Genomic DNA, 15,000 nt, shown 5'->3' with positions numbered 1-15,000 from the left:
ATCACTGCCAGGTTCCAATTAGTCACAGCATGTACCTTAATCGGAAAAAAAACTAATTACTTCAATCATCAGCGACTATCACGTGTTTGATTCAGTTATACACAGTGAGCCTACGGCCTATATCAAAGGAAAGTGAGGAGTCTTAAGAACACAACGGTACGAAAGTACCGGTGTAACACGAGAAAATTACTCCCACGAGATTTTTAATCCGGAGTAAACATTTCGTACGAAAAAGTTACTCCCTTTACGAAAAAAGCACTCCCCCATTACACGAGAAAATTACTCCCCAAGACAGGCGAGTTCCGAGTAAACATTTTGTACAAAATTTTACTCCCCTGACGAATAAATAACGAATAAATTACTTCACCCCAACACAAGCAATTTAACTTCCCATGCCAGGTGTACGAAATTTTTACTCCCTTGTCCCCTGTTAGTCTTGGTGGTGGAAGGGGTGGAAGGAGGGTAGCGCGACATTCGTGTGCGCGAGATCACTTATTGGCATTATCCCTTCGCCCGCATCCCAATTTTGCGTACGAGATTTTTACTGGAAGTAAAAAAAAATGGGGAGTACAAATTTCGTGGAGGGAGTAATTTTCTCGTGCCTTGGGGAGTTCTTTTCTCGTACGAAAAGTGTACTCGGAGTAAGAATTTCGTACGAAATGTTTACTCCGGAGTACATTTTTCGTGGAGTAAAAATTTCGTGTTACACCGGTCAAGAAACAAAGACACAGGAAGCAATTGATAACTGCGAAAGTCATATATGTCACAGCTTAGTTTATCTCAACCTTAACATACCCGCGATTGACACTCCCGAGGGAACTTGGTACACTAACGATGACCCTAAACATCCAAAGGAGAACATCATGCGTACGTCCGTTTTTAATTCACCTCGCCATATATATAGGCAGCCGTGCTGCGTCTTCGGAGGATGAGCTTTTGGTGATCAGTGTGTCTCCCTGTGAAGATGATGCGCCATAACGACGTAAGACACCTTGCGCCTTAATGTTCCCCCCATAACGTTAAAATCCGGCCTGCGTTGCTGTTACGACAGTTTCCACACATCCAATCTCAACGTTATCCAACATTTCAAAACCACGCTCGGCCGGGATGGCAACAACAACATTCATCTAGCCACTACAGCCCCCCCCCCCCCCCAGGGACCCTCCCTCTCCCCCCCCCCCCCCCCCACCCAGTTTAAGACTTGCCCCTCTTCAAGATCTTAACTTTCCAGATTGTCTGTAAATTTACTTCCTACTTAAAAGCCAACCTTACTTGAGCCCGAACTTAACTTTTTACCGAACTACAGTCGAAACCGTTTATAACGAATCTCAGGGGAAAACGTTTTTTATATTTAGTCAAGTTTTGACTAAATATTTTAACATCGAGGGGGAATCGAAACGAGGGTCGTGGTGTATGTGCGTGTGTGCGTGTGTGTGTGTGTCTGTGTGTGTGTCTGTGTGTGTGTGTGTGTGTGTAGAGCGATTCAGACTAAACTACTGGACCGATCTTTATGAAATTTGACATGAGAGTTCCTGGGTATGAAATCCCCGAACGTTTTTTTCATTTTTTTGATAAATGTCTTTGATGACGTCATATCCGGCTTTTCGTGAAAGTTGAGGCGGCACTGTCACGCCCTCATTTTTCAACCAAATTGGTTGAAATTTTGGTCAAGTACTCTTCGACGAAGCCCGGGGTTCGGTATTGCATTTCAGCTTGGTGGCTTAAAAATTAATTAATGACTTTGGTCATTAAAAATCTGAAAATTGTAAAAAAAATTAAAAATTTATAAAACGATCCAAATTTACGTTTATCTTATTCTCCATCATTTGCTGATTCCAAAAACATATCAATATGTTATATTTGGATTAAAAACAAGCTCTGAAAATTAAATATATAAAAATTATTATCAAATTTTTTTTTTCGAAATCAATTTAAAAACACTTTCATCGTATTCCTTGTCGGTTCCTGATTCCAAAAATATATAGATATGATATGTTTGGATTAAAAACACGCTCAGAAAGTTAAAACGAAGAGAGGTACAGAAAAGCGTGCTATCCTTCTTAGCGCAACGAATACCCCGCTCTTCTTGTCAATTCCACGGGCACTGCCTTTGCCACGGGCGGTGGAGTGACGATGCTACGAGTATACGGTCTTGCTGCGTTCAGTTTCATTCTGTGAGTTCGACAGCTACTTGACTAAATATTGTATTTTCGCCTTACGCGACTTGTTATTCGTTATAATCGATTTTCGTTATAACCGATTAGATCGGTTATAACGAAGACAAGAGGAAAAAAATTTTTTATAACTGGTTTCTTCACATTTTCAACGTAAAAATGGTAAAATGTTGGCAAATAAGTATTGTTTTCTGTTGCATAAGTAATCTTTTTGTCATATCATTAAAACATTCAATGAGGTACATACATAATCGTACATGAGAGAGAGAGAGAGAGAGAGAGAGAGAGACAGAGAGAGAGAGAGAGAGAGAGAGAGAGAGAGAGAGAGATATACACGGAGAGAGTGTGTGAGAGAGAGAGAGAGACAGAGAGAGAGACAGAGAGACAGAGAGAGATGGCGAAAGAGAGAGAGAGAGAGAGAAGGGGGGTATGGGGCATGCAACAGGCCTAGGGAAAGCTGGAGATTCAAGTGGAGAATGATCAACTGTTATGTGGTCTATACAACGGTCAAATAAATGAATAATTAAGCAGAGAGATCGTTTTCAACAGAAATACCAAAGTTTGCCTGAAACAATAAACACACACACACACACACGTACACACACACACACACACACACACACACACACACACACACACACACACACACACACACACACACACACACACACACATCGAATTCTGTTCTTCAACAAATCTGTTTATTAGGCCATAACCTTGTACCCAAGAATGTAACAATGAAATAAAAACAACAACAAAAACAACAACAAAAGACCTGGTGTCTAAAAATTGATGTACAAAATAATGGCTTTGTTTTGCAGGCGGAAAAGAAAATAGACAAAAAAACAACACTTAGATGTTTACTTAAACTATCAAGCAATTTACAAATAGAAACTGGTAAAACCATTCAAATAAATTCATTAGTAATGTATTTAATTATCCTCTTCTTTTGGAACTACATATTTATGGAAAAATGGATTCTTTTGTCAAACTAAAACTGAAGCAAAAAAATAACCTGTACAACTTGACAGTGTTTACAAATGCTTAACTATCGCGACACTAGCAATCCAGTTGGATTAAAATAATAGTGTCGTTAAATAATAATCTTCCAATAAATGAACGCAAAATGAAATGGTCAACACAGATCAGCAACGATACATTTGAATAAGGAAAATTAGCTGCAGCGTAACTCTATAACAGAACAAACAAATTCAAGTTGCAAATGTTATACCTTTGTTTCTGCTTTGCATTTTCGTTATAACCGGTTTGTTTTTAGTGATAACTAAGAACACCGCTGGCAGGGAAAAAATAAAATGTTCGTTATAACCAATATTCGTTATACCCGGTTTCGTTATAGTGATAACTAAGAACACCGCTGGCAGGGAAAAAATAAAATGTTCGTTATAACCAATATTTAGTCGCCATCTTGTTGTATGAATTACTTCCCTAAGTTGACGTCATAAGTCATAAGTTACGAAAAAGTTGGATTTGCGTCATAGTTTCGTTCTAACCGGTTCTTTTTCTGGTCTGGGAACAAGAAATGTTGACGTTGTAAGCAGTTTCTCGTTATAACCGGTTTCGTTATAACCAGTTTGTTTTTAGTGATAACTAAGAACAGCGCTGGCAGGGAAAAAATAAAATGTTCGTTATGACCAATATTCGTTATAACCGGTTACGTTATAAACGATTCCGACTGTATTCATTCAGTCACTACAGACCCCCCCCCCCCCCCCCCGTTTAAGACTTGCCCCTCTTTAAGACATTACTTTTCAGATTGTTTGTAAATTGACTTCCCTTCAAAAGGCAATCCTTAATTGAGCCCGAATTTAACTTTTTACCGAAAACTCATTGCCAAAGCCCGGCTTTGTGCAGCGAGATTCGTGAAGTATAGACTTCGGGAAGTCGACCAATTAATGTCATCCTTGAGAATCCCTTCCTTTAACAACCTGGTGTTCTCCGATCTGATCAACAAAGGGAAGTAAGCGATCTAAATGCATACGACATGTGTAATACAGTAAGTGAGAGTTGTTCGGAACCAGTCTCCTGGCACCTGTGAGAATAACAAGCATTGAAATGAACAAGCGACTTTCATCCTCAATTTTCTCAGAATGAGTTAAGGTCACAGAATGGGGGTCCCCGTCAGTGTACCACCACCGTAAAGTTTGGCGGCAACCAGCTCGGCTTATCCAACAGCGCCACCTATGACGGCTTACTAGTGCCAAAACCTGGGGTTACCCATTATCACTTGATAATTACTAATTAACGCTGTCAGTTACTGTTTTCACCTGTTAGTTACTCATTTTCACGGGAAAATTACTAATTTTTAGTTTTGGCACTAGCAATCCGTCAGGAAGAGAGCCAAAAGTAATTTTCCCGGGAAAATTAGTAACACGTGAAAATGGTAATTATCAAGGGAAAATTACTAATTTTCCCTTGATAATTACAATTATGAGGTTTTGGCACTAGTAAGCCGTCATAGCCACCTCTGATGATGAACGATCCCCATTGACTGGACGTCATTGTCTGGAGCGAAGTGATCGAGCTGGTATCAAGTGTTCCTGGTATGGCCCGCTGTCCCCCAACCTCTAGGGGATCCGCCGGTACTGGTGACGATTCAGTGAGGAAGCAGAATGATCTGCAGCCGCATGCAACACCGACTGGATGGAAATAGTTTCCGGGCAGACACCCCTGGGCGGTGACAGCCCGGCTCACCCCGTTACATCACGGGTCGCAGAAGTGCACGTTATTACGGCGCGGTCCAGAGACGAACGGCGCCAAACTTGTAGATCCTGAACGTGCGTCGCGATATTCTCTATCCCCGAAAACGGAATATGGCTGCCTTAAAAAGCGAGGAAATACCGGCTGTATAGTTATCAAAACCTAATTAGCAAAAACGAGTGTGTGTGGAATGTGTTGCACACGAACGTACTCAAGGAGAAAAAAGGGATAGTTATACTGTTCCTGAGCTAAAATGTGAGCATAATTGTGCAGACGAGAGAAAAAAGATGGCAGAAAAGCGCGGGATAGTGCGGTATAGAGTGGTGCATTCCCTGTGTCTCTCGGGGGTCGTGCAACTGGACACACTACATCAGTCATGCTGCGGTCTTCGTCGGTCAGCAGGGAATGAATAACCTCGGACGTCGACACCCGGCGTGTCATTCAGCAGACGAGACATTTTTCAGCTTGACCGTTTGACCCTTGAAAGCCGCGCGCCTTTTGGGATGCACGTGAGAGCGCTGCACTAGAAACTACTGTAAGACCAATTTCTACAATACGCATGCATGTCCAGAACCCGATTTAGTCTTTGACTCCTTGCAATAAATCTCGTTTTCAAAAACGTGTACGAAAAAGACAAATTGACAGCGCTGACTGACCACATTGTTTGCGTGAAACTTGACATACTTTACAAATCGACCAGCTAGTCAATTTTCAACTGATGTTTCTCGGCCAGACCGAGATCAGATTAATTGCAAAGAACAGTCATTCTGCATAAAATGAAGGGGCATTTGCCTTCGACGAGGTCGTTCGATCGTTCATGGTATTGTCAGCCAACGGAGTGTTCCAGATAATGCCAGCTCTTGCTGAATGGACAGTCTGTCATTATGTGTATGTAGTAAAGGCAAAGGTGGGTCTGCAAAATGTCCGGACTGACTTGATGCCTTAACACCAGGTTGACGCGTCTGGTTATCGCCTCCCTGCGGCCATTTGCTGCATCATCCAACCTCCTTTCTCTCTCCATACTCCCCCTGCCCTCCTCCCTCCCTCCTCACCTTACTCCTTTCTCTCTCTCTCTACTTCTACCCCTACACCCCCCCCTCTCTGCCTCCTCCTTTTTCTCCATAATTCTTGCACCCCTCCCCCTTATGACGTCTTACTAGTACCTTAACCACATAATTGAAATGTTCTCACGAGAAAATTACATCTGTCAGTGAAAATTAATAATGTTCTTTACCAGATGACGTTTGACTTTCAGTTTGGGCTCAAGTAATCCGTCCGGAAGTGAGCCAGAACTAAAAATGATTAATTTTCCAGTGAAAATTGTTTTGATTAAATAATCATGTTTAACTATCAGGCGATCATGCTTAATGTTCAGGTGTTGATGTCTAACTACTAGATGTTCAAGTTTAATTATGGTTTTGGCGCAAGTAAGCCGATGACAAAACTGAAAATTAGTAATTAACTTTGTCAGCTAACATTTGTGCTGTACATTACACAGAATACGTTTTTATTAAATTCGTTTTGGCGCTAGTAACTTGACGTCATACCAACTGCCTACCTCACGCCCTCGTTCCTCTTCTCGCTGAGGCTATTGGCAGAAGCATCCCTCTCCATACTCCACCCCCCTACCCCCGCCTCTCTCCACTCCCTCACTCCTCTTTCCGCTATTTGCAGTATCATCTATTCTCTCTTCTTCCCAAGATTATCCTCTCTCTGTGTCCTTCCCCACTCCTTCCCTCCTTCCCTTGCCCGCCTTCGATTCCCAATCAGCAGTGTGCAAAGCGGACGACAAAGATACGGGCAGGGGACATGGTCCATGGATTGTAATAGCTGCTGCCCCTGACACCACGGTCAATACATCAGGCGCGACCGTCAGTCACACTGACATGCAACATGCATTAGAGTGTCCTCGAGTCACAGACCTTTCTTTAAGTAGGTACGGAAGATCAGATCTTGACGTAAACGCCCCCGAAGAATGATAAAGGCTTATGGATGATATTGAGCATGGCTTGCTTCTAGGCTGTGAAGAATGACAAAGGCTTATGGATGATATTGAGCATGGCTTGCTTCTAGGCTGTGAAGAATGACAAAGGCTTATGGATGATATTGAGCATGGCTTGCTTCTAGGCTGTGAAGAATGACAAAGGCGTATGGATGATATTGAGCATGGCTTGCTTCTAGGCTGTGAAGAATGACAAAGGCTTATGGATGATATTGAGCATGGCTTGCTTCTAGGCTGTGAAGAATGACAAAGGCTTATGGATGATATTGAGCATGGCTTCTAGGCTGTGAAGAATAACAAAGGCTTATGGATGATATTGAGCATGGCTTCTAGGCTGTGAAGAATGATAAAGACTTATGGATGATATTGAGCATGGCTTGCTTCTAGGCTGTGAAGAATGACAAAGGCTTATGGATGATATTGAGCATGGCTTGCTTCTAGGCTGTGAAGAATGACAAAGGCTTATGGATGATATTGAGCATGGCTTGCTTCTAGGCTGTGAAGAATGACAAAGGCTTATGGATGATATTGAGCATGGCTTCTAGGCTGTGAAGAATGACAAAGGCTTATGGATGATATTGAGCATGGCTTCTAGGCTGTGAAGAATGATAAAGACTTATGGATGATATTGAGCATGGCTTGCTTCTAGGCTGTGAAGTTTTAAAGCCTGATATTAATGGGGCGAAGTCTATTAAACAAAGTCTACTTCACGAGGCTTTGGCATTGAATTTTCGGTATGAAGATTTTGCAATGACTTCGCAAAGTCAACTTGAGGCTCAATTAAGGAGGCCTCTAAACTGTGTTGGCTCAAATACACAGTCCATCGCGTCTCTGAACTATAGAGTCTTCATGTTCACATCAGAACCAAGGATGACAAGATGAAATTGAAAGTCGTTTCTTTATTTCAATCCTGCTCAATTTTTTTTTTAGGTGTCAGGAAATATGTTCCGCGTAACTCTCACTTACTGTTGTCTATATTTATCTCCCTTTGTTTCTAAGTCTCATTTTATGCATTCCACTACTTGTGTTTCGTGACCATGGTGGAAACTGCCCAAAGGTGCACGAAAATTGACGCACTTTTACTCAGTTTTCTTCTTTTTCAGCTTCTTTTTTCTGTCTCTGTCTCAACTTTTCCTTGTTTCTTTCTGTCTCCGTAAGCCCGCTCCCACCCCGACCCCGCCTCTCCCATTTTCCCTATGTGCAGTTCATATCAATTGCAAGTAGAACTAGTTACAATTAGGTGAGATTCGGGATGTTTACCTGTGCAATTTCTTTTAACTAATTTAAGAGATGAGGATTGTGAACAAGTTTTTAAGTTTTGACTAAAAAAGAACATTTTTTGGTATGATTACCTCAACTTCTTATTATGATGTGCCTTAACTTTTCTTTTTAATGGGCTGAGTTGCCACAGAGAAGGAAAGAGCAACGCCGAATCGTTCTCTCATGACACCCCCCCCCCCTAAACCGTCCCCGGGTTCAAGGAACAAGAATAATCTAGAATGCATCATATCAATCAACCGGTACCTGAGCGACTGATACAAGAACAGATAAATTATGAATGGGTTGCAGCCAAAGATAGATTCAGCATGACCAGCCTTTATAATTGATGCGGTTAGTCCAGACCATTTGACCTCTCTGTTAAGCCAATAATAGGATGCCAACTACCTGTTCTTTCTGCGTATCTTGACACCTGCACGCCATGAATGGCTGAGTTGGTCAATAATGACAAAGTAATCTGTATCGCTTCACCTTTCCTGGCCTATGATCTTCGATTGCATGTGACTCTTGCTTTTACGACAAAAAGTCTCAGACTTAGTTTTTTTTCTGTTCATTTACTTCTTCCTCGTTCATGGGCTGAGACTCCGACGGCTCTCACGTGTATGCCCGTTTTTACCCTGCCATTTAGGCAGCCATACGCTGCTTTAGGGGGAAGAATGCTTGCTATTTTCATGTTTCTATAACCTACCGAACTCTGACATGGATTACAGGATCTTTGGTCTTGTGCTTGCGTGTACACACGAAGGGGGATAAGGCACTAGCAGGCCTGCACATCAGTTGATCCTCAGGTTCGGTCGGGATTCGAACCCACGACCTTCCGCTTGGTAGGCCGGCGTCTTATCGGCACTAGGCCATTGCGCCCGTGATCTGTTTGTTACGCAGTAAAACACTCATAGTTGATTTTGCTTGTTGGCTTGGTTTTTCGGCCGTATTTGTCTCACTAGGAACATCCGTGACATCCAAACACGAGTTTGTTTATTTGTTTGTTTATTTGCTTAACGCCCAGCCGACCACGAAGGGCCATCTCAGGGCGGTGCTGCTTTGACATATAACGTGCGCCACACACAAGACAGAAGTCGCAGCACAGGCTTCATGTCTCACCCAGTCACATTATTCTGACACCGGACCAACCAGTCCTAGCACTAACCCCATAATGCCAGACGCCAGGCGGAGCAGCCACTAGATTGCCAATTTTAAAGTCTTAGGTATGACCCGGCCGGGGTTCGAACCCACGACCTCCCGATCACGGGGCGGACGCCTTACCACTAGGCCAACCGTGCCGGTCCAAACACGAGTGCATAAATGCAAAAATGAACGAAAACCGGAAATAACTCCGGATTTGTATGGGTTGTGAAAGAGTAAATACCCTTGCTTTTAGTGAGGCAAGCTTTCTAAATGTGTTTCTCGTCTGACACCCCTCGCTTGTGACTGACCTATAATTTCACATGGGAAAACTTTGATCCACAGAGCAAGCGTATTCACTCTTTCCACAACCCCTACAAACCCGACAGTTATTTCTGAGCATCGTCTATTGAATCTAATGGGACGTTGTAATGCTTTCACTTCCATGGTTGTTTTATCTTCCACGTGGAAGACAGAGAACCCATTTCCATTCTTCTCATATATGTCAAGTCCTTAAAGCTGTGGTCTATTTTTGACTTTCCGGGGCTACGAGGTTGAAAAATAGGGATAAAATCATGTACAGAATTCTGTACAGCAAACGCTACCCGAAACCCCACCTATACGGCGTGTACTGATGACCTTGAGAGCTTCAACGTGCACACCCCAATGTAGTGTACACGAAGGGACCTCGGTTTTCGTCTCATCCGAAAGACTAGCACTTGAACCCACCACCTAGGTTAGGAAAGGGGGGAGAACATTGCTAACGCCCTGACCCAGGGTCGAACTCGCAACCTCTCGCTTCCGAGCGCAAGTGCGTTACCACTCGGCCACCCAGTCCAGTAGCAGAGATGTGTCGGGTGATTGCGAGACATTCAAGACCACAATTTTAAACAGCTTCCCGTCTTTTTATAATTGTGTGACTGTCTTTCCGTCTCTTCTTCCGTTTGCGCCTCCCTTTCGTTGTTCTTCCTTTCTTCTCCCTTTTTGTTCATCTTCTTCGTCTTTGTTTTTGACTAAAGACTCGTATCCTTGTTCTACCTCTCCCTTCGAGCTTCATTTCAATACAAAATATTCTCGTCTCATGAATTTCAGCTAACAGTGGTAGACAGCAGTCAGCAATAGCATCATCGTCAAATCTCCCTCCCCCCACTCAAACCTCCTTCTGCCTTTCTCGAAACTTCAATAATTTTCTCTCGTCTGATAAATTCCAGCGAACAGTGGCACAAAGCAGCCAGCAGCAGGAGCATCGGCACCATCATCAGCACCAGCGGCAGAGGGACCCGCCAGAGTACTACGATCAGTGGCCGAAGCAGGTCCTGCTCTCTCCGTGGTGGACGAATGTTGCCGTCGTCCCTGCTCCTACGACACCCTGGAGAGTTACTGTGCTCCTGCTGGCAATAGGCCTACTGCCGTGGGCTCTGAGGTGAGGAAAATATCTGTTTATCATACATACGTGAGAGAGACCACTCATAAGATAACAATATCGTTCAAACCACACGTTTGTATATCATGTAAATGGAAATGAGGTTGTGTCAGTTTCCCCTGGAAGAGTTTTTAGAACTAACACGTCGCACTACGCCGTCTTAAGTGACGTTTCTGTGCTTTGACGTAAAAGATTGCACGAGGCTTTGGAAGAGATCGAGGTTCCAATAGAAGCATCTTCAATTTGTACGCCTCTACTGTGGGACGTTTTGAGTAAAATACACGTAAGAACAGTATGTAGGATAAACAGAATACTGCATTGCTTACTGCGTCGTACCAGATTTACACTCGTTGCTTTTTTAAATATTGAAAAGCTCGCTTTCGCTCGCAGTTCAATATTTGAAAAAGCAACTCGTGTAAATCTGGTATGACACAGCAATCTATGTAATATTCTCAAGAACGTCCTTAATTGAGACCGAAGGGCAGGAATGGGGTTATATGATAAAAAAACCTATCCTATCCAATCCCATCTCATCGTTTTTACATTTAGTCAAGTTTTGACTAAATGTTTTAACATAGAGGGGGGAATCGAGACGAGGGTCGTGGTGTATGTGTGTGTGTGTGTGTGTGTGTGTGTGTGTGTCTGTCTGTCTGTCTGTGTGTGTGTGTAGAGCGATTCAGACTAAACTACTGGGCCGATCTTTATGAAATTTGACATGAGAGTTCCTGGGTATGATATCCCCGGACGTTTTTTTCTTTTTTTCGATAAATACCTTTGATGACGTCATATCCGGCTTTTTGTAAAAGTTGAGGCGGCACTGTCACACCCTCATTTTTCAATTAAATTGATTGAAATTTTGGCAAAGCAATCTTCGACGAAGGCCGGGGTTTGGTATTGCATTTCAGCTTGGTGGCTTAAAAACTAATGAGTGAGTTTGGTCATTAAAAATCGGAAACTTGTAATTAAAATTATTTTTTTATTAAACGATCCAAAAACAATTTCATCTTATTCTTCGTCATTTTCTGATTCCAAAAACATATACATATGTTATATTTGGATTAAAAACAAGCTCTGAAAATTAAAAATATAAAAATTATGATCAAAATTAAATTTCCGAAATCGTTTTAAAAACTATTTCATCTTATTCCTTGTCGGTTCCTGATTCCAAAAACATATAGATATGATATGTTTGGATTAAAAACACGCTCAGAAAGTTAAAACGAAGAGAGGTACAGAAAAGCGTGCTATCCTTCTCAGCGCAAGTACTACCCCGCTCTTCTTGTCAATTTCACTGCCTTTGCCGTGCGCGGTGGACTGACGATGCTACGAGTATACGGTCTTGCTGCGTTGCATTGCGTTCAGTTTCATTACGCGACTTGTTATTATCTTATCGTCTCATCTCGTCTCATCTCGTCTCCACAGACCGATCTGATACAGCTGTTCAGTGGGAACCAGGCAGGGCGGAGGGTGACCACGCAAGCCTCCACCACCTTCACCACCACCCAGTCCACCGCCCACTATGACCCCAACTCCCCCTCCGCCGAGGTGTTCAGGGGGCCTCACCGAGGACACCCAGCTGCCCACGGCAACTCCGGAAAGCAGTTTTTCTACGTTCAAGTTGGGAGCCGGCCTACAAGAAATCCACTCATCACAGAGTAAAATGTAGAACTTACCACGCACACACACTTACACACAAGTATGTACAAACGTATTAATGAAAAAAGACTATATATATATATATATATTTATATATAGTGATGATGGTGGTGGTGATGATGATTGCTAGTAGTTGAACACCAGATCATATTCTGTTACATGGATAGATAAAAGTTAAGGCAATATTTACCGATGATGGTGATTGTCATTATGAGTTCATCACTGAGCATATTCTGTTGTATTGATAGAAGAAGACAATATAGACGATGATGATGATAATTATAAGTAGACGTAGTTCAAGACCGATCAGGTTCTGTGGTATAGCTAAAAATGAAAATGAAGACAGTGTTAACAGTGATGGTGATTATCATTATTAGTTCAAAAGCGAAAAGATAATGCTTTGTTGATAGAATACATTGACAATACATGATGCCAACTAGGATTTAATACAGAGGAAAGACTGGTACATGGGTAGGGGAGAATAATCTTTAACAAGCTTTTCAGTCTGAAAGTTGACGTGTCTTTGCATAAGGAACTATTTTGTTTTTGGTGGTAGTGGAAATTACCACGCTGTGGTGTTGCCTGCTTACAAAAAGGCACCATCATGGTTAAATATGCTTGTACTTTGTACACGTTATTTTATGTTGTTTTGTCACAGTTTCATTTGCTTTGTTTGCTTTTTGCTTGATTTGACCGAGGTGGGAGTTTCGATAGACACATGACAATTTGACCTGCAATTATCATCTCAAACAATTCAATACATGACTGTCAGGAAGATTTCTGCACATGTTTTTGTTTTTAGGGCTGGATGTCATAGTTCCGTTTATATTGAACTTGATTTCAGTGAGCTGATAGATTTGTTATGGAATTAAGAATTTGACTTGAACAGACTTTGGACAAAATGACGTACTGTGAAGCCGATCCGATAGGAAGATGCCCGTATATACTTTAATGTATGGTTTAACATGTTTCTTTAAAATCCCTCTTTCTTGTGACATTCCTCTGAATTCATGCTACCAATTGCTTTGCTGTTTTTTTCCTGAATGTTCACAACCAGACAGTCACCATGGCCATGTTCTGTAGCATCGTACAATTGAAGGATTGTTTGAAAAGTACACTATAGTTGACCCAGTGTGGCTTTTTGAGGTTGACTGGTTGTGAAGATTCTAGGATCTAAATCTTTGTGTTTCTTTTTGCGGCGATGTTATGGAACGCCTTGTAGTCATCTGCTGTGTGTCCCCGCTGGTATTGGCGTTTGTTCCCTTGCTTGTGATGTAATTGGCTGTGAAGACTAAAGCGATCAACATCTTTCACCCAGTTCGTCTCCAACAGTCTCGTACCTCCACCTTGATCCATGTCTTACCACTAAACCCACAATATACCCCCATTGCACACACACACACACACACACACACACACACACACACACACACACACACACACACACACATACACACACACACACACACACACACACACACACACACACACACACACACACACACAGGTTGTCAATCAATCAATATCAATATGAGGCTTATATCGCGCGTATTCCGTGGGTACAGTTCTAAGCGCAGGGATTTATTTATTTATTTAAACAAAAAATGTTATGCGATTTATTTATGCCGTGTGAGATGGAATTTTTTTTACACAATACATCACGCATTCACATCGGCCAGCAGATCGCAGCCATTTCGGCGCATATCCTCCTTTTCACGGCCTATTATTCCAAGTCACACGGGTATTTTGGTGGACATTTTTATCTATGCCTATACAATTTTGCCAGGAAAGACCCTTTTGTCAATCGTGGGATCTTTAACGTGCACACCCCAATGTAGTGTACACGAAGGGACCTCGGTTTTTAGTCTCATCCGAAAGACTAGCACTTGAACCCACCACCTAGGTTAGGAAAGGGGGGAGAAAATTGCTAACGCCCTGACCCAGGGTCGAACTCGCAACCTCTCGCTTCCGAGCGCAAGTGCGTTACCACTCGGCCACCCAGTCCCTTGTTGTACAAGGTAACCTTTTTGAAAAGTAAAGCTGATGCTCTGTTTTCGATTTTGTGTTCTGTTGTTTACATGCCCTTCCAAATGGGGCCCAAAGCCCAGCTCAGTGATATACCAGATCTTTATGTTGATGGTATGTCTTGGTCGCAGAAGTGAACACTTTTCAGAACTTGTTACTTGATAGTCGAAAGTGAAAGTGAACCCCAGATAGCAGTCATAGCCAATACATATTAGACATTACATGGATTACATGTAGAAGCTTTAATGTGCCCTTTTCAGTAATTCAAGATGCTTTTGTATGATGTAGCCGACTTGGCGCCCGTTGTTCGTTGTAAGAGAGTTTTGACCATTTGAAGTTTCACCTTAAACAGAAACACTGCTTTTTTCAGAGTGTCTTTTGGTTGTACACCTATCACTTTCTGAGACGAAAAGAAGCCACGATTACATGGAATTAAAACAAAATCATTGCACTTGGACTGTTGATTTTGAGTACTTATCTAAGTGGAGGGTTGGCCTGATCACAAAGGAAAGCTCGGACAGATCCATGTTGGTGACCAGGATTCTACGGTACATTTAAACTTGGAATTTAAACGCAACTTTCTTTCAACCACAATGAACACC

The 15,000-nt window shown here is 42.3% G+C and overlaps 1 protein-coding gene across 1 annotated transcript in view; it reads left to right on the top strand.

Annotated features, from left to right (window-relative positions):
* Window positions 1–13,971, top strand: part of LOC138961522 (insulin-like growth factor 1) — a 59,381-nt gene extending 45,410 nt beyond the window's left edge. Inside the window, exons 3-4 of the mRNA XM_070333182.1 lie at window positions 10,506–10,717; window positions 12,140–13,971. Coding sequence (XP_070189283.1) covers window positions 10,506–10,717; window positions 12,140–12,376 — 449 coding nt within the window. The 3' untranslated portion in view covers window positions 12,377–13,971. The remainder of the gene's footprint in view (window positions 1–10,505; window positions 10,718–12,139) is intronic.
* The last annotated feature ends 1,029 nt before the right edge of the window (window positions 13,972–15,000 follow it).

Source organism: Littorina saxatilis, linkage group LG3 (genome assembly GCF_037325665.1).
Source record: "Littorina saxatilis isolate snail1 linkage group LG3, US_GU_Lsax_2.0, whole genome shotgun sequence".
Taxonomy (NCBI): Eukaryota; Metazoa; Mollusca; class Gastropoda; order Littorinimorpha; family Littorinidae; genus Littorina; species Littorina saxatilis.
Note: the sequence above shows the minus strand (reverse complement) of the source record. Positions and strands in the feature narration are given on the sequence as shown.